Here is a 27603-nt window from a genome sequence, read left to right as displayed (position 1 = left end):
GTACAAAATACTAGAATGTAGTAGCTACTAGCTATGCGTAGTTGTAATAGTAACTTCACGAAACTTATATTAATAAAAGGAAAAATATATGAATCAACTAATAATCAGTTAAAAATGGAATAATATAATGAGCAATGCTAGGGGCCAGTATTTTTTGTGTTTTTTAACCATCAAATAGCCATTAAGAATGTTTTTAATGGTGTGAGATTAAATCCAATGGTGTGGGATCATTCAATTTTCTCTTGATGGTTAAATGCTGGCCAAGTTTTTAAAAAACTGCTGGCCCCAAGACTTTCCCTAATATAATTAATTATAATTAGTTTTATTAATTTATAATTTAATTTATTTGTTAAATTATTGTTGACCACATTAGTGTTAAGAGAGAATCACGGAACAAATACTTTGATCATTTATTAGTTGATTCCATATAATTAATTATGTTTTATTAATACGTAACACATGAAACATAGGAATCATATCCAAAACCATCTAATTTACAAGAAAAAAAAACATTTGTATGTCTATTAATAACAATATTCAGTTACCAATTAACTGATTCTTGACTTATATAAAGTTGGTTCCTAGCATTGTTGTTAATAAAATATTCTCATCAAAATTCAAAAAAAAGAAAGAGGTTGATATTGGCATGGAGCTGAGTGTCACACTTGGCGCGTGTCCTCACTCACCCCATGCTCTCGCGTGGACTCCATCTACCACGTTAACATGCATTTCTGAGCTCAAACAAAAAAAAAAAGAAAGCTTGGCTCCCATTTCTCTCTCTTTCTCTCTCAACTCTTCACTTTCATTTCTTTCTCTCTGTCTTCTTCTCCTTCTCCAAACCTATAATTTCGTTCTTTCTTTCTTTATTTTTTATCCTTTCCTTTTCTATAATTCTAACTCTGTTTTCTCAGTTGCCCAAAGTGGTAAGCTTATATATTCTCTCTAATTTTCATATTTAATTCTGTTTTTTCTAGTTTAGTTTTCCCCGCAAAATTAATTACTTGAGATCTTGCGATTTTCAGCTTCCATTTTAGCCGCTTTATCTGATCTTTTTCCTTGTTAGTTATACCTTTTTATCTTTATATGAATTTTCTCGCTCTTGTTATTGTTTGTGATGGTTTCTGATTGTGTGTTTGGTGCTCTGTTTAGGTGATTTGGGGAAACTTTGATTTGGGAAATGAACAAGGGACAGTCACCGGAGCCTCTAGATTTCTTCATCTGGACTGTTGAGGTTATTCATTTCTTCAATTACTCTCACTCACTTGATTTATTTATTTCAATTATTGTTTTATATTTACCTCAAGTTTTAAGACTTAAAAAAATAAAAATAAAAATTGCCTTTTGATACTGTTTTTTCATAATTTGAATTTTTTAATATGTAGTTAGATCTATGTGACATTTAATTTAACTAAATTATGGGTGGATGAGCTAATTTTCTCTAAGTCTCTAATCTCTAAGGTAGTCTTGGTTGTGACCTAAGGAACTTGTGTTTGAATTTGATACCAATGATGTTATTAGAAGTAAGATTAACAATTTAGCATATCATTTCTTGTGTATCGCTGTTCCCTTTCTGTCTCTTTTTCAATTCAGAAATTCAGATAAATTTGAAGTAGGAAAACTTTGTGTTCTTAATGAGAAGCCAGGCTCTTGCTAACTAAGCTATTGATACTGTAAGAAATGTTTGTATTGGCATGTATCTGCTTTGTTCGATTAATTTGTGTAAGGAAATTTTGTTCAATTCTTCAGTTTGATATTTCATAGAGTGAGGGGTTATATGATATTTTTCTCTACAAAGCATCAAAGTACTGTCCAAATATTTGGTCATGCTGAATGCTTATACCTTTTCTCAAACAGATTTATGGGAATAAATCTTCATTTTGATGATTTTCAGCTGCAACTGCAAAGCTATCTAGGTGCATCCTTTTAGGATACTCTTCTAAGTCTGTTGTTCTGATTTTTGCTCTCAGTAGGATCAGGGCAAGCTTAGGCTTCGTGCTTGTGAGTTGTGACTGGTTGCGTTGTTAAGTAGGTTGTTAGAGCTATAACATCATTTTATAGTTTGAACTTGTCTGATGTTGCATTAAGCATATCAAGATCATGATGTTGCAGCATTAATTGTTGGCTGGTGCTTTGTGCTAGTTTTAAAGTTGGCAACATAATGTCGTATTGTTATAATCACTTCTATAATGCAGCAAGCTCACGAAGGGGGGTATATATATATTCATGTATGTTAACTCTATTTGGAATTGTTCACTTTACAAGAGAGTTTTGTTGAAGCAGACCTAAGCTTCATGAATACCTTTTTCTTCTTCTTCTTTCTTGAGCTGGTGTAAAAATCTATGATGTAGGTCATTGGCAGTTATAAATTTAATTGACTAACAACAAGTTCTCTAGCTGATCCGTTTTGGTCTGGTTTATCAGGATGTTGGCTTGTGGCTGGAGACTATAAATCTTGGCAGTTACCGCCAAACTTTTAAAGAACATGGTGTTAATGGCGAATACTTGGAAGGAATGTCTATGTTCACAACTGAGCAGATCCTTCGTTTCATAAGACGCTGCCACATGAGGTGGGGAGACTTCATTACATTGTGCAAGGAATTGAGACGGATTAAAGGTATTCAATCTATCTCTTTCAAACAGTACACATACAAACACATGAAAATGAAATCTCTTTTTTCTTGTTTCCTCCTTGCGCTCATCACATAGATAAGGCTTGGTTGTCTTTGTTGCAATCATTTGTTTCACACCATTTGAACAGTCTAAGGAAACATGATCATGCTAGAGTTAATGATCAATGGATATCTTGCAATCAATGTTCAATAGGGTCTAATCATATCAGATAATTTTCTTAGCTAAGTAATATTCAAATGACAGTTTCTTTGCAGCAATCCTCCTTAGATGTGACAACTGACAACTATGTTCTGATTTGTTGGTTCAAAAGTCTGACCATGTGAAGCTCATTAGTTAAAACATCCTTTCCTTAAGCATATGATATGTTTATATATAAGGAGACATGAAATGTGCATATCCTTCTGTATCATTGTCTTGTACTCTGACTTTTTCTTAAAAGATGACGTCGTTGTTATCGCAACACTAAAATAGGAAGATGATGAAAATCTTAAAATCAGCAAGATGTTGTGGTTAAATGACAAATATCCGCATCTGTTATGTGCTGCTAACTTGTACATATTTCTGTAGTGGCTTGTCTGAAAGGGGAGCAAAAGGTGCGGCGGCCGTGGTGGGCACCGGCATGCCTATCCACAGTGTTCTTAAAAGTTGCAAAATCCAACAGACAATCAAGAGTGGTTTCTTTGAAGCTGGAGCCATAGATGCAACACAACCACTGCCATGCGTGTACTTATAGCAATTTTCTTTTTGCCTAGAGCACAGAAGGTAGGAATTCACTTTTTTTGGTTTAGCCTTTTTTTTTTTCATGATTCCACAAGGTGTATGTTTCTTTTCTGGAGAACGAGGTCCTTGTGTAATGATTTATGGTGCTGTGTAATTATGTATTCTCTCATATTATATGAACGAAAAATACTATATATGCCTTTACTCTTCAAGTTCAATTACTCTTTTGTCATGTACCCCCAAATGAAAAAAAAAAAAAAAAAAAAAGAGAAAAACTCCTTTGTGACCAACTTTATAGTTTGTGTGAGATCCAAGAGTCACTGGCCATGTCCCATGTTCATTCCCAATTGCTTATACATTTCCGAAGGCCAAAATATATTGTGGATTGATATCTTTATACCGAGTTAATCTCTTGTTATCTTCCTGAAGATACGGATTTATACAGAATTGATCAATATTACAGTTTTCTTTTCGCAATTTTTTCTTCTTTTTTGACGTCATCTTTTGCAAATTAATATAGAGCTAACTACTACGTCAGCGAGTGAGTATAGTTACTTAGGTAACTACTAGTTCAATTCATTATCATGCAGATACAACATTACAAATAGCTTGAATAATGTGACAATGTGTACAATACTAGAACAGTACATTGTTTTCCTGAGAAGTCAAGTGGGAAAAAAAAATATTGAAGCTCCATGTATTTTCAGATCTTCTTAGTGTGTGTTTGGATTTACATTGGGCAAACTGAAGTTTGAATAAAGTGATTTTGTAGAATTGATTTTGAGTAGAAGTGAGTTTGTACCAATGTGATTTATGTTTGGCAACTTTTACTAAAATTGATTTTGATAAAATAAATATTGTTTGGATAATATTAGTTAAAATCACTTTTAAATAAATAATTAATTAATTACTAAAAAAAATATAATATTAAATTATAATATTATTTTTTAAGTATATTTAATCTTTTTTTATATTTTTTTAGTATTTTTTATATAGTATTTTTTTTATAATATTCTATTTTAATATATTATAATTTTTTATTATTATGATAAAAATCAATATTTATTTATGAAATTAAAAATAACATATAAAAATTGACAATTTTTTCAATATTTTTTTAGTAAAAATTAATATTTATTTATTAAATTAAAAATAATATATAAAATAACATATTTTAGTATTTTTTTAAGTATTCTTAATAATCTTATTTTTATTATTATTTTAGACTCTAATTTTTTACAAGTTATATTTTTATTATTATTTATAATTAATTTTTTATTTAACTTATCATTTCTAATAAGAACAATAATACATATTATAAAAAATTAAAATAATAAACAGTGCATCAAAATTAGAAAAATTATTTTAATACTTTTAATATTTTTATTTAAAAAAATTATGAAAAAATCAATAATAGCTAGCAACAAACTTAAACGTACGTTGGCTAAACGCAGAAGCTACAATTTCTCACTTCCAGTAACGAGCTTTTGGGATGTAAAATCACGTTAGTGTTCAGAGAAAACAAAATTGCCAAACATCAAAGAACAACGTTCAAAGTACTTAAACGCATTTTTATCCTCTTTAACGTGTTTCCCAAACACACCCTTAATCGATTCATGTATTTCCACACTCGCATGAACCTCAAGGGACAAAAAAAGGTTTGACTATGTTTTACGCGAAGATAAATTTTTAGAAAAATGCTCTTTTGTCCTTTAAATTTTCAGTCTTTAATCTATCTTTTAATTTAAATAATATTATTTAATTAATTTAAATACCTATTTTTATAAGAAGTTATTTGTGTTTTATGGGAAGACTAAAGTATAGTTTTTGTCTCCAATGTTTTGGATAAGTATTAAAGTTGTCCCTAACATTTTAATCGTCCTATTTAAGTTTTAAAATTGGCTTAATGTTGCCTGCCCTTAGGAATCTGTTAACAGAATTGATGACAGAATAAAATTGAGATGATTTTAAAATGGACAAAAATGATACATAGAAATACATTTTAATTTTATCCTTCAATAATATCAATTTTTTACTATATATAATATTTAATTATTTTTTAATTACATTTAAGTAAATTACACTTAATCACACAACTTTCATTCCAAATAAAATTTTTTATATTTTTATATTAACTTATAACTTTAAGTGTAAAATTATAAAAAATAAATAAATTTATTTAGAATGAAAGTAATGTGATAAAATGTAATTTACTTAGATGTGATTAAAAAATAATTGAAACTATGTATGGTAAAAAATTGATATTATTGAAGGATAAAACTAAAATTTATTTTCATGTATCATTCTTGTCCCCAACGTTTTTGTTCTATTTAAGTCTTTAACGTTACAAAATCATCTCAATTTTATCCCGCCGTCAATTCTGTTAACGAATCCTTAATGGTAGGACAATATTGAGTCAATTTTAAAACATTAGGGACTTAAATAGGACGACGTTAGGGACAACTTTAGGACTTACCCCAAATGTTGAGAACAAAAACGATATTTTATTCTTATGGAAATATAATTGTTTTTTTAGTTTCTCTTTGTTCTAAAAACTGAACAATAGACAATTTTTAAAGATATTAAATATGCAAAACAACCAAATTAATTTTTTTTACTTTTCGCTATTTTTTTTAAAGAGTAAATTATCGTTTTTGTCCCAATGTTTGGGGTAAATTATATTTGTGTCCCTAATATTTAAATCGTCCTATTTGTATTCTTAATGTTTGTAAAATTGATTCAATGTTATCCTGCCATCAATTATACTAACAAATCAGATTATATTTTTCAATTATTCTCTCGTGGATGTATTCATTCTTAATTAGGTCTCACTTGAATGTGTTCGATTTTAATATTATATCCACTATTTGTGTTTAGATTCAATTATGTCCCTAAAAAAGTAAATTATGTAAATGTTGTAGGAATTAGTTTCAACATAATTTAAGGATACAAATAGGACGATTTAAACGTTAGGACACAAATAGGACTTACCCAAGTTAGAGACAAAATCGATACTTTATTTTTTTTTTTTTTTAATAAATGTACTTTTGAAAATTTAAACCTGCACTATGATTTCATTTGAACAAGGGCTCTTCTCAATTTGTGTTTACTTTCGTCTCTGCATAGTCGTTTCCCTCTTCCGATTCAAATGCTGTCTCCTTTGAGTCTGTGACTGTAAGTGTGGAAGTAAGCCTAAACCTCCCACTCCGCTCATAAACCCTAACACGTGGCGCATCCTTAACGAATGTTTTCCTCAGCACCCAAGAAAAAGAACACCTATGCTACTCCACTCCGAGATCACGGTGGTGCTGCTGCCGCCGCCGCCGCCAACCTCTTCCATTCTCCGGCAACACCTCAGTCTCGACAAAGAAGCTCCTTCATCTTCAACGAAAACGCCGTCCCTAACCGCCCTTCTACCGGCACTCCCGCTCCCTGGGCTCCTCGTTTATCCGTCCTCGCCAGGTAACCTTCTCACACCTTCATTTCATTTTACCTTCTAACGCTCATTTTCAGCTAAAATCGCGCTCGGCTTCTCCATTTTTTGTTTGTTTGTTTAGGGTTCCTCAAGTTGATAGAAGTGGAAAAGGTGATGACACAGATCCAATTAAGCCGGTTTTCGTTGCGGAGTTTCCTCAATTGGTTCGCGATGAGCAAGCTACCTTGCTTCACAAACGAGTTTCTGGTGACAGCGGATTTCGAATTTCTTTTAATTTATTGCATTAGTGTTTGTTTTTTCTTGTGTGGTATTGGTATCTCTAATGATTTGTTCAGATTTAAAGAGGAAAAAAAAATTGAAGATTTGATGTTTGAGGTGTTCTGTGACTTGTGCTGCAGTTGAAGGTTTAGGGTCTGGTGGGATCGACAAAGACACTTCCCTTGCTTGGATTACTTGTGGGAATAGGGTCTTCATTTGGAGTTACTTGTCGCCGGCATCGGGGATGAGATGTGTTGTTCTTGAGATTCCCTCGAAAGTTTTGGAAGACGGCGACACTGGCAAAAGTGATGCTGGGAGCTGGTTGCTTTGTGTTGTTAATTGTGATGACACGTCTAAGGGGACGAATAAAGTCCCTAAGCATTGCAGTTCTGCTGCTGTTATTATGTGTAATTGGAAAACTCGGGCTGTTATTTACTGGCCTGATATATATTCTGAATCACACAATCCTCCAGTCACTAGCGTTGCATCCTCTGATGAGTTGGAGACTGTTTTGACTCCTGATAGGAGAAGTTCCTTTGGCAAGCACCGGCGACAAAGTAAGGTGGGTGGTAGCTTGAATGGATTGCACACTTTCAACTCTTTGATTGCTTCTGTGGTTCCTGGTTGTAAGTTTGTGTGTGTTGCTCTTGCATGTAGCTCAAATGGTGAGCTTTGGCAGTTTCACTGTGGTCCAGATGGCATTCGTCGAAGGAAAGTATATGAAAATGTTACGCGTTCGCCTCAGCAAGGAGGTGAATCAGGTCAAAATGTGAGCAACAAATGGTATCCAAGGTCATTGACATGGCGTTTTCCACATCATTCTCCTAAGGAATCAAATCGGCAATTCTTCCTATTGACAGACCATGAGATACAGTGTTTTAAGGTAGAACTCAGTTCTGATATGCATGTTTCAAAGCTTTGGTCCCAGGAAATTGTTGGAACAGATGCTGAAGTTGGCATTAAGAAAGATCTTGCTGGTCAAAAGAAAATCTGGCCTCTTGATGTGCAGGTGGATGATCATGGAAAAGTGATCACCATTCTTGTTGTAACCTTATGTAATGACCGGATTAGCAGTTCAAGCTACATGCAGTATTCTATTCTAACCCTGCAATATAAATCTGGGTTGGATTCTGAGACTACAAATGACAGGATTTTGGAGAAAAAGTCTCCAATGGAGGTGATAATCCCAAAAGCTAGATATGAAGATGAAGATTTCTTGTTTTCCATGAGGCTTAGAGTTGGAGGCAAGCCTTCGGGGTCTACGGTCGTAATATCTGGGGATGGAACAGCAACAGTTTCCCATTATCATAGAAACTTAACTCGCCTCTACAAATTTGATTTACCCTATGATGCTGGAAAGGTACTAGATGCCTCAGTTCTTCCTTCTGCAGATGATTATGAAGAAGGTGCCTGGGTTGTATTAACAGAGAAAGCAGGAATATGGGCAATACCAGAGAAGGCTGTCATACTTGGTGGAGTAGAACCACCTGAGCGGAGCCTATCACGGAAGGGCAGTTCAAATGAAAGATCTGCCCAAGAAGAGATAAGAAATCTTACAGTTGCAGGTAATTTTGCTCCCAGAAGGGCTAGCTCTGAAGCATGGGGTACTGGAGACAGACAGAGGGCTGTTTTAAGTGGGGTTGCACGTCGAACTGCACAAGATGAAGAATCAGAAGCTTTACTAAATCTTCTTTTCAATGATTTTTTATCATCTGGCCAAGTTGACAGGGCACTTGAAAAGCTGGAAACTTCTGGTTCATTTCAAAGGGATGGAGAAACAAATGTTTTTGTACGGACTAGCAAATCAATCATTGACACCTTAGCTAAACACTGGACAACAACCAGAGGAGCTGAGATTTTGGCTATGGCAGTTGTTTCCACCCAACTCTTGGAAAAGCAGCAGAAACATCAAAAGTTCCTTCAGTTTCTTGCATTATCCAAGTGCCATGAGGAGCTGTGTTCTAGACAGAGTATGATCAAAAGTTCCTTCCCTTTCCCAGCTTTTTTTTCCCTTTTTTTTCAAAAACTGATTAAATGTGTTAGGTGGTAAATAACTTGTTTTAGGTTTAGCAAAATGGAATAAAAACAGTACATATTGAACAACAGGTGAACATGTCATGACTAAATCTTATATATATTATTTTGCCAGGACACGCATTGCAAATTATATTGGAACATGGTGAAAAGCTATCTGCAATGATTCAGCTTAGGGAACTGCAAAATATGATTAGCCAGAATCGTTCAGCTAGTGTTAACTCCTTGGGTTCTAGTTCGGATATACAGATGTCAGGTGCTCTTTGGGACCTGATACAATTGGTTGGTGAGAGAGCTCGGCGTAATACTGTCCTTCTGATGGATAGAGATAATGCTGAAGTATTCTACAGTAAGGTTTCAGATCTTGAAGATTTCTTTTACTGCTTAGATGCAGAAATAGAATATGTTATAAGACCAGAACACCCGTTTGAAATCCAGTTTCAGAGGGCGTGTGAACTCTCAAATGCATGTGTTACCATAATTACGACATGCTTAAACTATAAGAATGAGAATCATCTATGGTATCCACCTCCTGAAGGTTTAACACCTTGGTATTGTCAACCTGTTGTACGTAAGGGTATTTGGAGTGGTGCTTCTGTTCTGCTTCGGTTGTTAAGTGAAATATCTGGGTTTGATAAATCATCAAAATTAGATTTGTATAGTCATTTAGAAGCTCTAGCTGAAGTGCTACTTGAGGCATATTCAGGTGCTGTTACAGCTAAAATTGAGTGTGGAGAAGAACATAAAGGTCTATTAAATGAATATTGGGAGAGGCGGGATGCGCTTCTTGAATCTCTTTATCAACAGGTTAAAGAATTTGAGGCTACCTATAAGGTTAGTACTCTTTTGCTTACTTTGCAATTCTTGCTTGGAATACAAGTATATTGTTCACTTGGTTACGTTCGCAGGATTCAATTGAAGGATCCGAAGGGATGACTGGAGATGCAATTTTGAAGATTATGTCACATCTGCTATCAATTGCTAAACGTCATGGATGCTACAAAGTTATGTGGACAATATGCTGTGATGTAAATGATTCAGAATTGCTGAGAAATATTATGGTATGAGTATGATTTTATCCTTTGCTTGTTTTTTTCCCCAGACATTTCCAATGATGATGATTGTATTGTAGCAACCAAAGGTTTATATGTAACGTGTTTCCAGTTTTATTGGAAGGACATTCTTGATTAGCATTAATGTTATTTTAACCTCATCCTCCCCCAATAATGTTTCTGTGGTTTGCAGCATGAGAGCTTGGGTCCTGATGGGGGTTTTAGTTACTATGTCTTTAAGAAACTTCATGAAAGCAGACAATTCTCTGAGCTCTTGAGGCTTGGTGAAGAATTTCCAGAGGAGCTGTCTGTTTTCTTAAAAGAGCATCCAGATCTTCTTTGGCTTCATGATTTGTTCCTTCATCAATATTCATCTGCTTCAGAAACACTTCATGAATTGGCTCTAGCACAAAATGTTCAATCTACCTCGGTTGCTGAAGAAGGAGAACAAGAGTATTCGAAGTTGAATCTAAAACTAAGTGACAGAAAGAATCTTTTATATCTCTCAAAGATAGCTGCCTTTGCAGGTATTGCCACCGTGTAGCTTTTTCTTAGATATTTTCCAACTGCGAGCTTATTAACTGTTCACCCTCAGGTATTGCAAGTTAAGCAACATTTTCACACTCATATCATTCATCTAGCCATTTTGTCTGTGATTCATTTCCTCGTATCTTGTATGCATTCAGCCTGTTTTTTAGGGAAAAATATTCTTTAAAATGAGAAACATGGTAAAAGGGAGAAAGTGAGGGTTTAATCATCATTAATTTTGTAACTTACATCATTTGAGTCCCACTATCTTGATTTAATGGTGATTAAATTCTCACTTTACTTTACCAACTTTTTCACTTTAGAGGAATTCAATCCTTTTTTAGAACATTGGAAAAGAACTTGTTTGTTTTTCAGAACTTCTTTTCTTTTTTTTTTGTTTATTTGTTTCCCTATCTGTTAATGGTTTAAATGGTTGTTTTAAAGCTAACTGCCTTAACTTTTTGGACGATGCCTGCTAAAATATATTTGTGATAAGTAAAATTCCCTTGCCTGTCTAACAGCTGGTAGAGATGCTGGTACTCAAGTGAAGGTGGGCCGCATTGAGGCTGATTTGAAGATCCTAAAATTACAGGTAGAAATAAGGTTTTTATATCAATTGTCAATTTCAAAATGAAATTCCTGAAAATTTTCTTGAGTTGCTTTGTCATGAACATTACGCGTGAATAAAATTAAATCACCTTTCTCTGCTTGCATGATAACTTTTTAAGGTCGTGTTTGAATAAACCTGAAGTATGAGATCTAAGCTGCTAAGTTAAAGATTTAACACATAATTTGAGAAGATAAAAAAAAAATTGAAGCTAATCTGAAGTTTCTTCAGTTCAAAAGAAGGGAAAGTAACAGGTGGCTGCGCAATGATTTTGCATGCTTTGATTAATTTCCAATGATGTGTTTGGTGACAAAATTGTCTGAATAACAATGTTGAAAAGTAGTTTAACTTTTCCCTCTATGTGGCTCCTGAGATATGAAACTGATATTTTCTCTGTTTTCATGAGAACTTATTGAACTATGCACCAAAAGTAAGCCGCGCTTCACTCTTTTAAGCGTCCTTTTCATACACTTTTGCTTGACCTGCAGGAGCAAGTAATGGAAGGATTCCCTTCGATTAAAGATATGCAACTTGTTGAACACCAGCTGCTTCATCCAGAAGACTTGATTAAGTTGTGCCTGGAAGGCGAAGGGCGAGAATTCTCGCTGTGGGCCTTTGATGTGTTTGCATGGACCAGTGCCTCATTTCGCAAGGTATACAGAAGGCTTTTGGAAGATTGCTGGAGAAAAGCTGCTAGTCAAGATGATTGGAGTAAACTCCATGATTCATACATAGTTGAAGGATGGAGTGATGAGGAAACCCTGCAGAACTTGAAGAGTACCATACTGTTCCAGGCTTCAAGCAGGTGTTATGGACCTGGAGCTGTAACTTTCGAAGAAGGGTTCGACCAAGTATTGCCCTTGAGACAAGAAAATATGGAGACTCCTGGGGATACAAGTTCTTCAGTTGAAGCAATATTGATGCAACACAAGGATTTCCCCGTTGCAGGCAAGCTTATGCTAATGGCAATCATGTTGGGTTGTGAGGAAGGTGGTGATACCACATACGAAGAAGGGCCTTCACCTATGGAATAGTGTATTACAATCTAGTGTAGGTAGCATGACATGTGAAATGCAGCTTTTGTTTCGTTCCCCCTTTAACCATTACATTGCATTTCATAGGTAATGATAGGAGTCGTGAGCCAATATTAAAAGAGAAATGTTTCTTTTACTTCATTTCTACTTACCATTGCTGCTCCTTACAACTTGTTTTGCGGGAACAAAACGTTGCGTGTGCTTTTTTTTTTATTTGTAAAAATTGTATAATGAAAATGGCTCGACGCTAATTGAATTAGGTTGGGTTAGGCGACATCTTTTTCATTTTTTTTGGTTGATCTAAATCTAATGCTGTTGTTTTTTTAAATTTATTTTTCTTACGGGCACACCCTTCAGAACACAGTTACACAGACTTCGTTGTATCACAAAGACACATATAGTAACTGCCTAACTGATAAAACTGACACATTAGTACATTACAGTATAGTAGTATACTGTAGCTCATTTTTTAACTAATGAATATACTATAAGTAGAAGTTAACAAGTAGCTCAAAATTTTAAGTTTTTCATGTCAATAAAAATCAACCCATCAATATTTAATTGGGAGAAAATTAGTCATTTTTATAAACCACACCATACCCGGATTGCTCACTTGCTCTTTTATTAATTTTGAATTATCAATTCGACTTTTCCAGTGTTTTGCATGCCGTAAATCCATAATATAGCTCAAGTCTCATGGTATTAATTATTATTCATTGAAAAAAGTAATAATAAAAGTTAGGTAAAGGAAAGATGTATGAGGAAATTTGGGCCAAATTTCCAAACTCCACTGGCCGGCAATGCACTGCCCGCAAAAGTCAGTTAGTGTAGTGTTTTGTGATTGTGAGTGCAGTAGCCGCCCCGCGTAAACGTGGACACGTGGCAGGTATCTAGAAGTGCCCGAATAAAATATTAGTAAAAAACTAAAAATCAAACACATGCGAAGAGTTTAATGTCTACCTTGTAAATTCTATTGCAATTTCAAACTTTTTAAATAAAAATAAAAAATAGCATTTATACACTTATTTTGTATATAAATATAGGACCATTCTCTTGTTTTCCTACTCAGTAATCAATACTCAACTAGCCAAAATGATTTGGTTTGTGCATTGAAAAATAGGATCTTAGATTCTTCAGATATTCTTCCTGCTCTCTTTATTTAGAAATCATCACTATCATTTATATCATAGCCTAGCTTTTTCTCTCCATAAATGAACAAGGAACCATTTGTTCAATCATTCATTCTTATTGCTATTTTGATCCTGAGTTACCTTACAAAACTACCAACCAACTAACTAACTGCAAGCATGTCTGGTGATGATGATGTTGTTGTTGGTGCCAACATTAATAATCTTGGTGCTAGCTTACTCATAACTAGCAGCAGGTACATCAAGATTTGGCATAGAACCACCAAATACATTGGAATTCTCATTTATCTCAAGAAATCAACACCATACACTGCATTGCCTCCTGCTAGATCCAAATCATACCATGAAATTGAGATTGCCTCTGATATTGATCAAGAGGAGACAGTAGAACATGATGGCCCTCTTTGTTCACCACTTTCTGATCAACACCCTGAGGTATCAATCAATACATTACTATTTGGATTGTTACTTTTCTTATAGTAGTGTTATGTGAACAGTTTGGTTGTATGATGAACAGGAGGGCCTTGTTGGCAATGGGAACGATAAGGTGTTGCCAGGGCATGATGGAACAAGCTTCACCAAGTGTTTGTCGAATTGCTTCAAACGCAACAATTATGCAATTTCAGTGCTGTTATGCTCAGCTGGTTTGTCCTTTGCCACAGAGTTCAAGCAGGAGGGACCTAAATATGGTTGGCATGATGGTGTTGCCATAATAATTGCTGTTATCCTGATTGTTGCATTCCCTTCCATAACAAACTATTGGCGCGAAAGGAAGATGATGAAACTGTCAAAGAGAAAGGAGAAAATGATATTCACAGTTGAAAGGGAGGGCTTGTTGGAGAGGCGAATCGAGAAGCCAATCTGTTACATTGACATATTTGTTCTTTTGGTCTCAGCATTAGTTGCTCTTGTGGTGCTTATTCGCCTGATCTGCAAATCGAATGGGGATAGTGGTGATTTGCCAGAGCTTAAGGGTAATGTCTCAGTTGGTTTGGTGATGGAAGTTCTTCAGAGAAACTTTTTGAGGCCATATGGAAGGATTTCCATCTTAACAGGCCTTGTTACTGTTGTAGTACTATGTGTGCAACATGGAGTGCCACTTATGGTTACAGTTTCTCTCTATTACCAGAAGGTAGTGTCCAGAAAAGATGCAGTCATAAATGGTTTATCAGCTTGTACAACAATGGGGCTAGTTACTGTCATCTGCATTGATGTATCTGGTGGATTGACATCCGAGCTGATGAAGGTTAGCAGAGTTTGGATGGGGGAGAAAGATATTAGCAAGGTTGAGGAATCAGAAGTTAATCAAGTTGTTCTCAGTATGCTTCAACATGGAGTTGTTTTATCTGTTGCACCAGAGCTTCAGCTTTCTCCAATATCAAGTTCACTTATTTCTTGGGCTGAAACAACATCGGGAATGAATAGAGAGTATTTTACAACAAATTTTGACACTCTAGAGCACAGAAAACTGGATTCTGACAAAGAAGGCAGTGGAGTTTTGTTGAAAAAAGTTGGGGAGAATGATCAAAATCTGCACTTGCACTGGAGCGGTGATGCATCTGCGGTATTGGATATGTGTTCACTGTACTATGATAGCAAAGGGGAATGTCACACCATAGGGAATCAGAAAATCAAATTTGAAGAAGTGATTAAGGAGATGGAAAATAGTGGTCTGAAGCCAATTGCATTTGCTCATAAACAAACTACGGTGCAAGAACTTGAACACGATGAATTGATATTGTTAGGATTGATGGGTCTCGAACGAACATGTCAAGAATCCAGAAAACTAGCAATGGAAGAGCTCAGAGAAGCTGGATTAAAGATCATACTGGTTTCAGAGGATGCAATTGTGGTAGTGAAGGACATAGCTCAGGAACTAGGATTTGAATTGACATTAGCTGACCTTTTTCTTGAAGGAAAAGTACTTCAAGATTTGAATGAAAGTGCTAGATTGGATAAGGTGGACCTGGCCCTCATAATGGGAAGTTTTTGCCTTGAAGACAAGATTCTCATGGTACAATGCTTGCAAGAAAAGGGTCATGTGGTTGCATTTGTTGGAAAAAGGACAACTAGCTATAGTTCAGTTCTGCAAGTAGCTGATGTAGGCATAATCCATGATTCTCTAGGCACAGTAGTGGACACAGATAGTTCTGGAATAACCATCAGATGTTTCAGTGCATTGAAACCAATTGTTATGGCTGGTAGAAATAACTACAGAAACATTCAGAAGTTCATTCAACTTCAACTCACCTTTAGCATATCAGGTTCACTCATAACCTTGATTACTACAATCTCCACAGGAGAATCACCTTTAACAGCATTCCAATTTGTTTGGGTGAATTTTGTAATGTGCCTTCTTGGTGGCCTAATGATGATAATGGAGTTGAGTTGTGAGGAAAAGCTTCTTGCTATTCAATCATCAAGGAGTCAATCAGTTATAACAAGAGAGATCTTGAAGAGCATATCTGTTCAGGTTTTGTACCAGACTTGGGTATCCATGCTGCTCAAATTCAGTGGCCATAGAACTAATGAAGAGAAAGAAGTTAGGAAAACCATGATCTTCAACTCATTCCTATTTTGCCAGGTCTTCAATCTACTCAACACCATGAATTTGTTGAAAAAGCAAGTTGCCAAAGTTGTTCTGAAAAGCTACTTTTTCTTGGTGGCTTTAGCTTTTTGCATTCTTGTGCAGGTGCTGATGATTGAGTATGCAAAATGCCTAGCATATTATTGCATGAGGCTGAATGTTCCACACTGGGCTATCTGTGTCCTTGTTGGTTTCTCTTCATGTGCATTTGAATGGATCCTGAAGAATCTAGTAGTGATTCTTAGCACCAATAATGCTTCAGAAACAAGTACTTCTCCCTCTGTATTGTTTAATTGGTCACGTTGGTTTTATCTCCCTTTGGGATTTCCGTTTCTGATGTTGCTTTTCTTCCCTGACCAAATGAAACAGATACTTAGATAGTGGATGAACTTAACATGTTCATGTGTAGCATTGTAACACACCACTTCAGTAATTTATAGTTCTAGGTAGTACCTTTGTGTATAGTTTTTCACTTTTTTGTGTATAATAATTCATTTGCAGATTGCAATTTAGTCTCTAAAATGCAACCTGCACTTGTATGTGTAGAATATTGAATAACGCAGTTGTAGGTGCTACCATTGTGTGTATTATTCATTATTCATATTCATTCCATCCATCACACTTCATGTGATTGTGATTGTGATTTGTGAATGTGCAAGTACAATAAATTTCTGTAGAAAATCTTGATTCTGCTAAATCTTCTTTGTATATGATGACTTTCTTATAGTTGTGTTCCTTGGCTTTTTGATGCATCCAGCATGTAAAACAAAATAAATAAAGCAAAAAAGAAGAAGAAAATAGCTATCTAAAGTCTAAACTAAAGTTAAATATTCTCAGCAAGTGAAGTTGTTAAGGCCATTAAACATTTTTTTTTTCTTTTCTTTTTGGGTCTTGAAAATTGTAATTCTTACTTCTTAAAAACCTAATTTTGGAATGTAGCAAAGATGATCTAACACATTGTGACTAGAGGCTGAGGTGTTCACAACAAGCTTGTCTCTTTTTGTTCCTTTCAATAAAAAAATATATAAAAAAAAATAAAGATGTGATGGGCAATATTTTAGTGTAATATTCGCCCAATCCAAATCCAACCCCTTTTACTAACCATAGCTTTTAATTGGTGCACCAAATTTGTGTGGCTTAGATTGACCCTCTTGAAAACATCTGAGCAAGAAGATCTTTGCATCCACGTGGCAGAAGGAGAGACACATTGCCATCAGAAAATATCAGCTTGGGAATCTACATGCAACTCAACAACCAATTAGAAGCTGCTGAGTTGTGCATATCCTCATCCACCACCCTTCTATAAACCTTTCTACTCTCAACCTTCACTCTCCACAACAACAAGAAAAGAAAACAAAAGAATTCATAACATAACCATGGCCACCTCTGCCATCCAGCAATCTGCATTCACCGGCCAAACTGCCTTGAAGCAAGGAAATGAGCTTATCCGCAAGATTGGCGGCGCCGGCAAAGGCCGCATTAACATGCGTCGTACCGTGAAGAGTACCCCTCAAAGCATTTGGTAAGAAATTAAACTTGTTTGCAAATTAAACATTATACTTGCCACTAGTTAGTTAGTTAGTTAGTTACTTTATTCAAAATATTTGTAACATTTTTCTGTTTCATATCAGAAAACTTTATATATTATATTATATACAATGTTATTTGTTTTATCTCATGATATAGTCACAATATGGTTGTTGTTATAAGGGTCAAGAGGTGAATCTATACCTATGAATAATAAAATAACAGAAAATAACTACCTAGCTATTATGTAACCATGTAACTTTTCATGTTGTAATATTTCTCAATAGTCACAAAAATATTTATATTGAAAATGCACATGTATAAATACACAAAAAATACACTGATTTAGTAGCTGATTTTTGAAATACAACATTTTGTTTAGCAGGCTAATTTGCTTAAGAATCTAACTTTGATTGTCCCTGTTAAGGTATGGACCTGACCGTCCCAAGTACTTGGGTCCATTCTCCGACCAAATCCCCTCATACTTGACCGGAGAATTCCCCGGTGACTACGGATGGGACACTGCCGGATTATCTGCAGACCCAGAGACCTTTGCAAGGAACCGTGAGCTGGAGGTGATTCACAGCAGATGGGCCATGCTTGGTGCACTTGGATGCACATTCCCAGAAATCCTTGAAAAGAATGGTGTCAAGTTTGGTGAGGCTGTTTGGTTCAAGGCTGGAGCACAGATCTTCTCTGAGGGTGGCCTCGACTACTTGGGGAACCCGAATTTGATCCATGCTCAGAGCATTCTTGCAATCTGGGCTGTCCAGGTTGTGCTCATGGGATTTGTTGAAGGCTACAGAGTTGGTGGAGGGCCTCTTGGTGAAGGACTAGACCCAATTTACCCTGGTGGTGCCTTTGATCCTCTTGGTTTGGCCGATGACCCCGAAGCATTCGCCGAGTTAAAGGTGAAGGAACTCAAGAATGGCCGGTTGGCTATGTTCTCCATGTTTGGTTTCTTTGTTCAGGCCATTGTTACTGGCAAGGGACCTATTCAGAACCTGTTTGACCATGTTGCTGACCCTGTTGCCAACAATGCTTGGGCTTATGCCACTAACTTTGTCCCTGGACAATAAATAAGGATAACTTGTGTCTGTTATGCTGAAATCTTCTGCTAGTTCTCATTGACATTGATGTAATTGAGCAGAAGAATCTGTATGATGAGAACAATGATATATTAGATATGTCAGCTCTTATGCATGGTTTTGTAATACTGATTGGAATGTGTTAGTTTACATGGTTTCTACTTATATGTGAATAACTTAGATATCAACAGAAATTCAAGGACTCCTAAAAGTGATAACCTGACTAAATTTAGAGTTTTAAGCTATTAAACTTCCTTTTCTGTGTTTTATAGTTAAATGGCTATCAATTCTACTCAAAGAAAATAACAAGGGAAGAATGTCATCTTTAAAAATGTCTTATTTTAAGCACTTAAATATGTTCATTTTTATAATATAATTAACATAATTGAAAGAGATCCTGTTAATATATAATTGTGAAAGAAATATATAATTCCATAATATGTAACACTTATTTGGGTGGATACATATTTGACATTGGTATCATTCCATGATCAAATGCGTGGATAATGTTTACATCTTACATCATTTTTAGTAATTACAATCATCATTGATTGTGCGATATTATACCAATTTGTTGAGATGACGTTCATCTGCATTTTAACAAGTGAAAAGAAGCCGATGAATTTCAAGTTTTCAATGGCTATATCAATTTTTAAGATCAATATACAACTAGACAAGGAGACAGGGAAACAACTCAGACAAATATGTTCAAAGCTGCCCAAGAATCCATGACATACTATAATGCTAATGGAAATGCAATCACCAAAAATCATTGCAAGAACATGATCCATTTTTGAAATGATGGAACCGGCTATTATCTCTAACTACAATTTCGCGATGGTAGATTACAGACAGGAGTTTAGTAACTTCATGGCAATCATTACAGACTCTAAGGTTTTTTATGATGCGAATAGGAGTTGTGCCTTCCATATTGATGAGGCCAAATGATATGGCCAACCTCTCACTGTGGTTCTCTAATTCAGATTCCTTTTCTTTCTCCCCTTCAATATTCAGTAGAACCTGGCTTGTATCAGGAACATGACCAGCTTGTTTCAGTTTTTCCCTCATCTCCTTCAATTTTGCATATATGTCCTCAGATTGCGGATGTGATCTATCACCCACAATAAACCTATGAAGTTGGCCTCTGTGCTCAATGAAGCTGCATCCAACATCCTTGGATACTCTTCTTTTCTTCATCATTTCCCTTACTTGTGAAACCTTATCCCACTTCCCAGCTGCGGCATACATGTTTGACAGCACGGTGTAACACCCAGTGAAATCTGGATCTGCCTCGATCAAATTATGAGCTGCATATTCGCCAATTTCCAAATTTCCATGGTTCCTAGAACCGCCGAGCAAACTCATCCAGATAACTTTGTTCGGCCTCATTGGCATGCTCTCAATAATCATCTTTGCCTGCTCTAGATGTCCAGCTCTACACAAAATGTCAACATAGCAACCATAATGCTCAACTGTTGGCTTGATTTTGTATTCATCTATCATCATGTGAAAAATCCGGCTTCCGTCATCAACCAATCCTGCATGACTACAAGCATTCAACACTCCAATGAAAGTTATATCATGTGGTTTCATTCCGATTCTGCGCATTCGCTGAAAAAGCTCAAGAGATTGGTCAGCTAAGCCATGCATTCCTAGCCCCACAATTATAGCCGTCCAATGTCCCAACTTCTTATTGGCTATTGCTTCAAAAACTTTCATGGCACTCTCTATGCTGCCACACTTGGAATACATTGCTATCAGCGATGTACCAAGTACGCCATCTAATTCAAAGCCATGTTTAACCATAAACGAATGAATCCATCTTCCATTACTGAGAACAGTTAAACTTGAAACTGCTGAAAGAGCACTGAGTATTGTAACATTGCTGGGCATGAGTCCCTCTTTCAAAAGTGCATCAAACAACTCTAAAGCTTCAACATACCACCCATTGAGCTCGAAACCTGCTATCATTGAGTTCCAGCTTATCAGACTCCTCACCGGCATCTGGCTAAACAACTGATTAGCCAGATGGACTTTCCTACACTTCATATACCCATTAATCATAGCATTACAGGAGATCAAGCTCTTACTAGGCATTTGATCAAACACCTCTCTTGCAGTCTCAACCTCGCCGCATTTGCATAACCCATCAACCAAAGCAGTCCAAGTAAACTCATCCCTCTCAGGCATTTCATCGAACAGCTTCATCGCAAACTCAACATCACCATTTCTAGCATACCCATCAATCAAAGAGTTCCAAGACACCAAATCCTTGTCCTCCATTCGATCAAACACTTCTCTAGCCACACCCATCTCACCCCACTTCGCATACATGCTCACCAAACTGCTCTGCACAAACTTATCCGAACCGAACCCAATTTTCAATCCCAACCCATGAACCTGTTTTCCCTCGTGAACCGCAACCAAGCGAGCACATCCCTTGATCACGCAAGGGAGCGTGAACCCATCGGGCACAACCCCATGAAGAACCATTCGGCGAAAGAGTGCAACAGCATCATTGGAACGGTGGTTCTGAACGCAGCACTTGATGATCAAGTTCCACGAAAGCAGAGAGGGTTGTGGCAATGCGTCGAACAGGGAGAGGGCACTTTTGAGGTCATTGATTTTGGGGTCCGTGTAGAGGGAAAGAAGGCGAGAAGAGAGAGAAGGGTGATTCAAGGTGCCGCTTTTGAGATAGAGAGCGTGGAATTGGTGTGGGGTTTGGGGGAATTGAGTAAAGTTACGATCTTGAAAGAGAAATGGATTGAGAGAGAAAGATTGAGCAAGGTTCTGCATTGCATTCATTACCTTTCTTCTTCTGATTCACTTAATTTCATTTCGTTTTGTTTCGTTTGTTTCATTCAATTTCATTTCATACACATTGCATTATCCCTTGTCACTAACCAACTTTATTTTGATTACTCCTCCTCTTAATAGAAAGCTTCATTTGACTAAATAGCCATGATCTTGATATTCATGCCATTATCTATTTTAGTTTTTAAAATTTAAAATTATTTATACTGATTTTTGAAATTTAAGTTCGAACATTAATATGGTCCTTCAACTCTTTCTGGTGATAACTGTACAAATAGACCTACCACGCTGAATGATAAGTAAACGACGTCGTTTACCATTGGCACCCAAACAAATAAGAAATATCGTCGCTTTGTATAGTAAGGAAGAAGAAACAATGGAGACTCAAAATAAAGTATTCTTCTTCTTATCTACCTCCACTATTCTTCATTTCTGACTTGTTTGGATACTAAGAATAAATGACGTTATTTACTCATCATTCAGCATAATAGGGAGGGTGCTATATCAACACTCTGTTTGCCAAGTCATGGTGGAAAAGAGTCGATAATCATATTGGTGTCCGGACTTAAATATGTAGGACTAGTATAGGTAATTTTGAATTTTAGAAATCAAATTGAGTAACCGTGTGAATCTCAATGACGAAAATAAGTATTTAGTCGCTTCATTTATTATAATAATAATAATAATAATAATAATAATAATAATAATAGAGCCAAAATTATTTTTTATTCAATAATATTTGAATATTTTTCGTAAAATTTGTATACAGTTTAAAGGCACTTGTTAAAAATAGAAAAAGCTTTTTATGTTATCAACTAAATATCTACAACTACTGATCTTGCCATTCTATATCCAATAAAAATAATATTTACTTCTTCAATAAATTAAGGAAGAAAAAATTTGATGTTAATATTAGTGGAAGAAGATATGAATTGAAAGTGGCATGCATAATAGTAACATAGAAGATTAATCATACCTGTTTTGACTTTAGTTTATCAGTTGTTGCAAATGTCATGATTCGGTAGTTGTAATTGGCAACAATATAATAAAAGTAATGTTAGAATAACCACTATAAGAATACAAACGACCCACTATAGGCCATTTCTTATGAATAGTATATCATTTGTCACGATGCTTGTGGTTTCAAAAAGATTATTAAGCTACAATTTAAAAGTAGTTAGATAGTATCGTTGAACAAACCAGATGTATACACATTACACAGTGCTATGACTTGAGTTTTCTATCTTTCCCTTCATAGACACAATGGACTAATTAATCATTGATTGCTAACTCCAAAAATATTCCTTCTCAATTCCTTTTGTCTCTTCTTCGTAGCCCCAACCTTCCAACCTCCAAGCTCCAAAACAAGAATGGGCTTATTCAATTCAACAATTCAACATTTTCTTTCTTTCTTTTTTTAAGGTTTTTTTTCTTTTTTTTCCTTTTTAAAATATATCTATAGTTGAATTTGTTCAGCAGTAACTTCCTAAGGTTAATTTTATAGGGAGATGATCTCAATCCGGATGATTGACTTAGTTAAAGTCCAAAAGATATGAAAATTATAATAAAAGAGTATTTTATTTTATAGATATTTCACTTAATATTTATAGTGTATTATAAATGAATTCATGAAAAAATTTTATTAAAATATTATTAGAGTTGTTAGTAGTTGGGAGTTAAGTCAGTAATAGCTAATAGTTAGTAGATGGATATTTATGAAGTTAGTTGAAAGTATCTTTATAAATAGCATGACTTTTGTATCATGTAAAACACAATTTCAATACAACAAGTTCATATAATATTATCTTCTTTTATTCTGCTCTTCTCTCAGAAATTCAACAGATTTATATCAAATTCTAGCCAAATTTAGAGAGATGTGATATGATTTAAATATCTTATGATTCGAGACACCGTATATTTTACTATTATGATAGACAAATTATTAGTTGACACAAAATACGATAATAACTATATTTAAATTTTTTTTTTTTGTTTTTGAAAATGTTTGTATAAAATTATTTTTAGAAAAATGAAAAGAGAAGGAATTATACCATCAAAACCAAACAAAGATGTACCATCTTCTCCCAAGCAAACAGTGGAAAAAAATGACAAGCCCAGATAAGCATTACCTAACCATTTATTCTCCACAACACTCCCTTCCAAATGCTACATTGCATCATCAATTTGGACACAAACCCTTAACATTTTCCTCATTCAAAAAGTCCCTTTGGCCACACATCATTGTGACCTTGCCTTACCCTATTACTAACTTTTTAACTTGTATCCATTTGTCATCTTCTCAAACAGCAGTCGATTCTAATCTCTGTTGCTATCATCAGGAATCCAATTAGAAGGACCCCAAAACACTAAACAATAATGCTCAACAGCTAAAAAAAAAAAAATGATGATCTCCTAATATGCACCCTCTTGTATTATATACCACTTCCAAGCCACTACATGACAAATTCACCAAAATATAGACCACCCCATAATCATCCCCACTTACCCCAACATCAAAGAAGTCCTAAAGTTTGAAACTTTTCCCCAAAGATTGAAAATTTTTATGTCATTGCCAAATGGGTAGGCAAGATAATGATCACACAATGGTGAATTCCTCCATTGCTCTTCTCCAAGAGAGGTTTAGGCAATTGGAGAAAGTGAAAGAAAGAAGAGAAGGGAAAGAACTTCTTAAGTTGCTGTCTTCTTCTTCTTCTTCTTCCTCTTCTTCAGAAACTCATGATCTGAGAGGTAATTTATCATCTATGCAGAACCAACAAGCATCACAGAGGAATAAGAATAACTCTCTACAACCAAGGTTGATGGTTCCATCACATAGGCCAGGTTTTCATGATGATTCTCTTTCTCTTGGTCTCAACTTGAATTCCAAGCAAGGTTATTATGATCATCATAACTATACCATGAAATCATCATCATCATCACCATCATCCTCCTCCTCCTATAGTTTATGGTCATCACCACAAGGTGCATCATCGTCATCAAGAAATTTTGAGAGCTCTGATGTTGATACTTCCCTTCATCTGTAAATATATATGTACTTCTTCTCTAATACCAATATATATATATTATATGTTTGTATGATATTAAGTTAATAATCCTATATGTGTTCTCCATCGTTTTGTAGCAGAAATCCAAGGGGGCAGCATGTATCAGTGTATGGATATAATTCATATAAAGAAAACAGAAATTACATGGCATTTTATAGGCCAGAAAATAATATTTTGGTATTTTGTAATGGATGAATGCAGTAATAATTCGATTATAGACACTACTCTTTTTATTATTGCTTTGTTATTATTGTACAAAAATTAATTAAAATTGGTTAGAATTTATTTTATTTAGTATTAATTAATTATTGTTAAAATTAATAAATATTAAATAAGATAAATTTAAATTTTTTTTCTCGTCCTAACATTACTATTTTTGTCGATATTAAAATGAAAATTAATTTGTTACATGTTGGATATGTAATTGAAACAATGAGAGACTAAGAAACCTAAAGACTTATATGAGTTATGATTAATCATTTATTGCATGTTAATTTTTACACTATCTATGAAGCACAGATACTTTGCCGTGTATCGGACATATTTCAGATACGATATTCACTAACACTCATCTGACAGGTGTGTCTGCTGTGTCCAACCGTATTTTAATAAAAAATAAAAAATTCTTTTTCAGACACATTTGAACATACCTAAATACCAACATGTATCAGCGTGTCTAGTCTTATTGTTAATATATATTTTTAAAATAAATTTAAATATAATATATCTTATTATTTATCAAAACCAAAAGATATTTTAAATACTTGTTATAATTAAAATAAAATATTAAAAATAATTAAAAAATTAATTTACATTTTAATATTAATAAAATATCAAAATATCATTACGATTTATCTATAAAAAATTTTATATTTTATATATATACGTGTCCCCATATCTTATAAGATTTTAAAATTCGCGTGTCGACGTATCCCATATCGTGTCGTGTCGTGTTCTATATTCGTGTCAGTATTCGTGCATCATAGTACACCACAATAAAAAATTTTCCAAGTTGCATGTTTTTATTATTTAGCAATTACCTATCTATGTGGATAAGACATTTCTTTATATTCGCTTGTCCTAAAGTAATAAAAAGAAAAGGTTGACATGTCTCGTCAAAATTATATATATCAATTTTGGTGAAAGTAACATTTTAGATTCAGTAAAAAACATTTAAAGAAAACAAAAAATCAAGGGGATAATTGAAAATCAAGAGCATGTTTCATTTAGATTTTTGTATCTAAAAGAAATTATCAATAGTCGCGACGAATGCAAAGGAGTGCAAAATATATTAAATATCAATAATTCAACTGTATATTAAAATCGGTCACTAAAATTAATTATCAGTATAAAATATAAAAATATAAAATATATATTAAAAATAAATTAAATTATACATATATTTATATATAAATACATAATAATTAATTTTAATGACTAAATTTAATATACAAATAATATTTTTAAAAATACATATGTCTTATCAAACATTTTAGTAAGAGGAATTGCAAATCAATATATATAACCATATATATTTAAGCAAGTCCATATTTTTATGATCATATTGTTAAATAGTTTTTAATTGGTTTGGTGACCTTTTCTTTTGACGAGGTTTCTTGACCTCATATCTTACGATTTACTTGTTAGAGAGTCTTCCAAAAAAAATCATAGACAAATGCTTTTTTAAACACAATTATAGTTTTGATCTTAGGCTGTCACATAAATTTATGCTTATATTCCTCCAAAATCACAATATTCATGCACATACACACGAGTTAAACCTCAAAATGGTCTCTGATATTAGCGTTTTGCACTGAAATTGTCCCTGAGATTCCAATTACACCAATTACGTTCCTGAGATTGAAAAAAATGCACCATAGTAGTCCCTGACCCATTTTCCATTAACGACGTGATGACATGGCATGATGACGTGGACTGTAAGTGACACGTGTCACTTCATGATTTGGCCACGTGTAATGGTAGGATGGTGTGGTGACCAGTGACACGTGGCATACTGACGTGGATAGTTGTGCCACGTGTCACAATTTTATTTGGCCACGTGTCCAGTTGTGTCATGTGTCGCGGCAGTATTCGTCCACGTGTCATCCATTATGCCATCGTTGTATATGCACCAAATTAGTCCCTCACTTTGCATTAAGTGACTCATTTTAGTCCCTGAAATTGAATGTCGTGCACCAAACTAGTCCCTTCACCAATTTTTTCTCATTTTTTTAATTTAAAATTTAATATCTTGGATACACTAATTTCAATTCTATTTTTTCATATATCGTTTAAATACAAGTGCTTCTATAAAAAAATTTAAGATTTTAGTTTTAATTATATAATTTTTTAATAATTTAATATTGGTAAATTTTGTAATATATAAGTATGTTATTATAAAAAAAATAATTATATGATTGATTAGACACATTTTTTTCATAAAAAACATGTGTTTTTAACAAGAAATTAATAATTAAAATAAATATTTTTTTCTTATGAAATACACATTTTCGTTATGTATAAATGAGTTAGATTGAAGGCACTTCAACCACCCTCACTACCACTTTTGATTTCTGCAGTCTAGACGAAAGAGATCGGAGATGATAATGAGGGAAGCTTGAAAGGCCTTCACGTCAACTCCAAGACGGCGGCTATTAGAGGTATCCACAAGGAAAAAAAATATTTTATAAAAGTATTAAAAGAGGTTGGAGATGGTAGTGAAGGTGCTTGAAAAGCCTTCACGTTAACTCCAAGTCGGCGAATAGGGTATTCGCAAGAGAAAAAATATTTTATAAAAACACTTTTATTTGAAGAACATGTGAAAAAATAAAATTGAAATTAATGCATTCAAAAATATTGAGAATTTTGAATTTATAGAAAAAAATGAGAAAAAATTGGTGAAGTGACTAGTTTGGTACACGACATTCAATTTCAGGGACTAAAATGAGTCACTTAATGCAAAGTGAGGGACTAATTTGGTGCATATACAACGATGGCATAATGGATGACACGTGAACGAATACTGTTGCGACACGTGGCACAACTGGACACGTGGCCAAATAACATTGTGACAC

At 34.5% G+C, this 27603-nt stretch overlaps 6 protein-coding genes across 7 annotated transcripts; 5 read left to right on the top strand and 1 right to left on the bottom strand.

The window, feature by feature from the left end:
• The first annotated feature begins 666 nt into the window (after positions 1–666).
• Positions 667–3569, top strand: LOC112701752 (uncharacterized). Its single transcript, XM_025752500.3, has 4 exons — positions 667–923; positions 1150–1231; positions 2422–2614; positions 3199–3569. Exons 2-4 carry the CDS (start codon positions 1178–1180, stop codon positions 3327–3329), a joined length of 378 nt encoding a protein of 125 aa, XP_025608285.1. The 5' UTR covers positions 667–923; positions 1150–1177; the 3' UTR covers positions 3330–3569.
• A 2805-nt stretch (positions 3570–6374) lies between these two features.
• On the top strand, positions 6375–12628 carry LOC112701751 (nuclear pore complex protein NUP133). The gene is made up of 8 exons (XM_025752499.3): positions 6375–6813; positions 6909–7033; positions 7186–9015; positions 9195–9913; positions 9988–10140; positions 10325–10658; positions 11181–11251; positions 11755–12628. Exons 1-8 carry the CDS (start codon positions 6596–6598, stop codon positions 12298–12300), a joined length of 3996 nt encoding a protein of 1331 aa, XP_025608284.1. The 5' UTR covers positions 6375–6595; the 3' UTR covers positions 12301–12628.
• A 610-nt stretch (positions 12629–13238) lies between these two features.
• Positions 13239–16732, top strand: LOC112701749 (putative calcium-transporting ATPase 13, plasma membrane-type). Of its 2 annotated transcripts, XM_025752497.3 has the most exons (3): positions 13239–13883; positions 13966–16032; positions 16141–16732. In XM_025752497.3, exons 1-3 carry the CDS (start codon positions 13608–13610, stop codon positions 16414–16416), a joined length of 2619 nt encoding a protein of 872 aa, XP_025608282.1. In that variant the 5' UTR covers positions 13239–13607; the 3' UTR covers positions 16417–16732. The 2 variants fall into 2 exon arrangements, with proteins under 2 accessions (XP_025608282.1, XP_025608281.1); XM_025752496.3 differs by having other exon boundaries at positions 13966–16732.
• Positions 16733–16900: 168 nt separating this feature from the next.
• LOC112701750 (chlorophyll a-b binding protein 215, chloroplastic) lies at positions 16901–18778 on the top strand. The gene is made up of 2 exons (XM_025752498.3): positions 16901–17557; positions 17990–18778. Exons 1-2 carry the CDS (start codon positions 17412–17414, stop codon positions 18639–18641), a joined length of 798 nt encoding a protein of 265 aa, XP_025608283.1. The 5' UTR covers positions 16901–17411; the 3' UTR covers positions 18642–18778.
• A 631-nt stretch (positions 18779–19409) lies between these two features.
• On the bottom strand, positions 19410–21455 carry LOC112701748 (pentatricopeptide repeat-containing protein At3g62890). The gene has a single exon (XM_025752495.3). The coding sequence runs from the start codon at positions 21453–21455 to the stop codon at positions 19410–19412; it is 2046 nt and encodes a 681-aa protein (XP_025608280.1).
• Positions 21456–23487: 2032 nt separating this feature from the next.
• LOC112701747 (uncharacterized) lies at positions 23488–24717 on the top strand. Its single transcript, XM_025752493.3, has one exon. It carries the CDS (start codon positions 24041–24043, stop codon positions 24506–24508), a length of 468 nt encoding a protein of 155 aa, XP_025608278.1. The 5' UTR covers positions 23488–24040; the 3' UTR covers positions 24509–24717.
• The last annotated feature ends 2886 nt before the right edge of the window (positions 24718–27603 follow it).

The sequence above is a fragment of the Arachis hypogaea genome, chromosome 7 (genome assembly GCF_003086295.3).
Source record: "Arachis hypogaea cultivar Tifrunner chromosome 7, arahy.Tifrunner.gnm2.J5K5, whole genome shotgun sequence".
Taxonomy (NCBI): Eukaryota; Viridiplantae; Streptophyta; class Magnoliopsida; order Fabales; family Fabaceae; genus Arachis; species Arachis hypogaea.
This window is presented reverse-complemented; position numbering and strand designations above follow the sequence as displayed.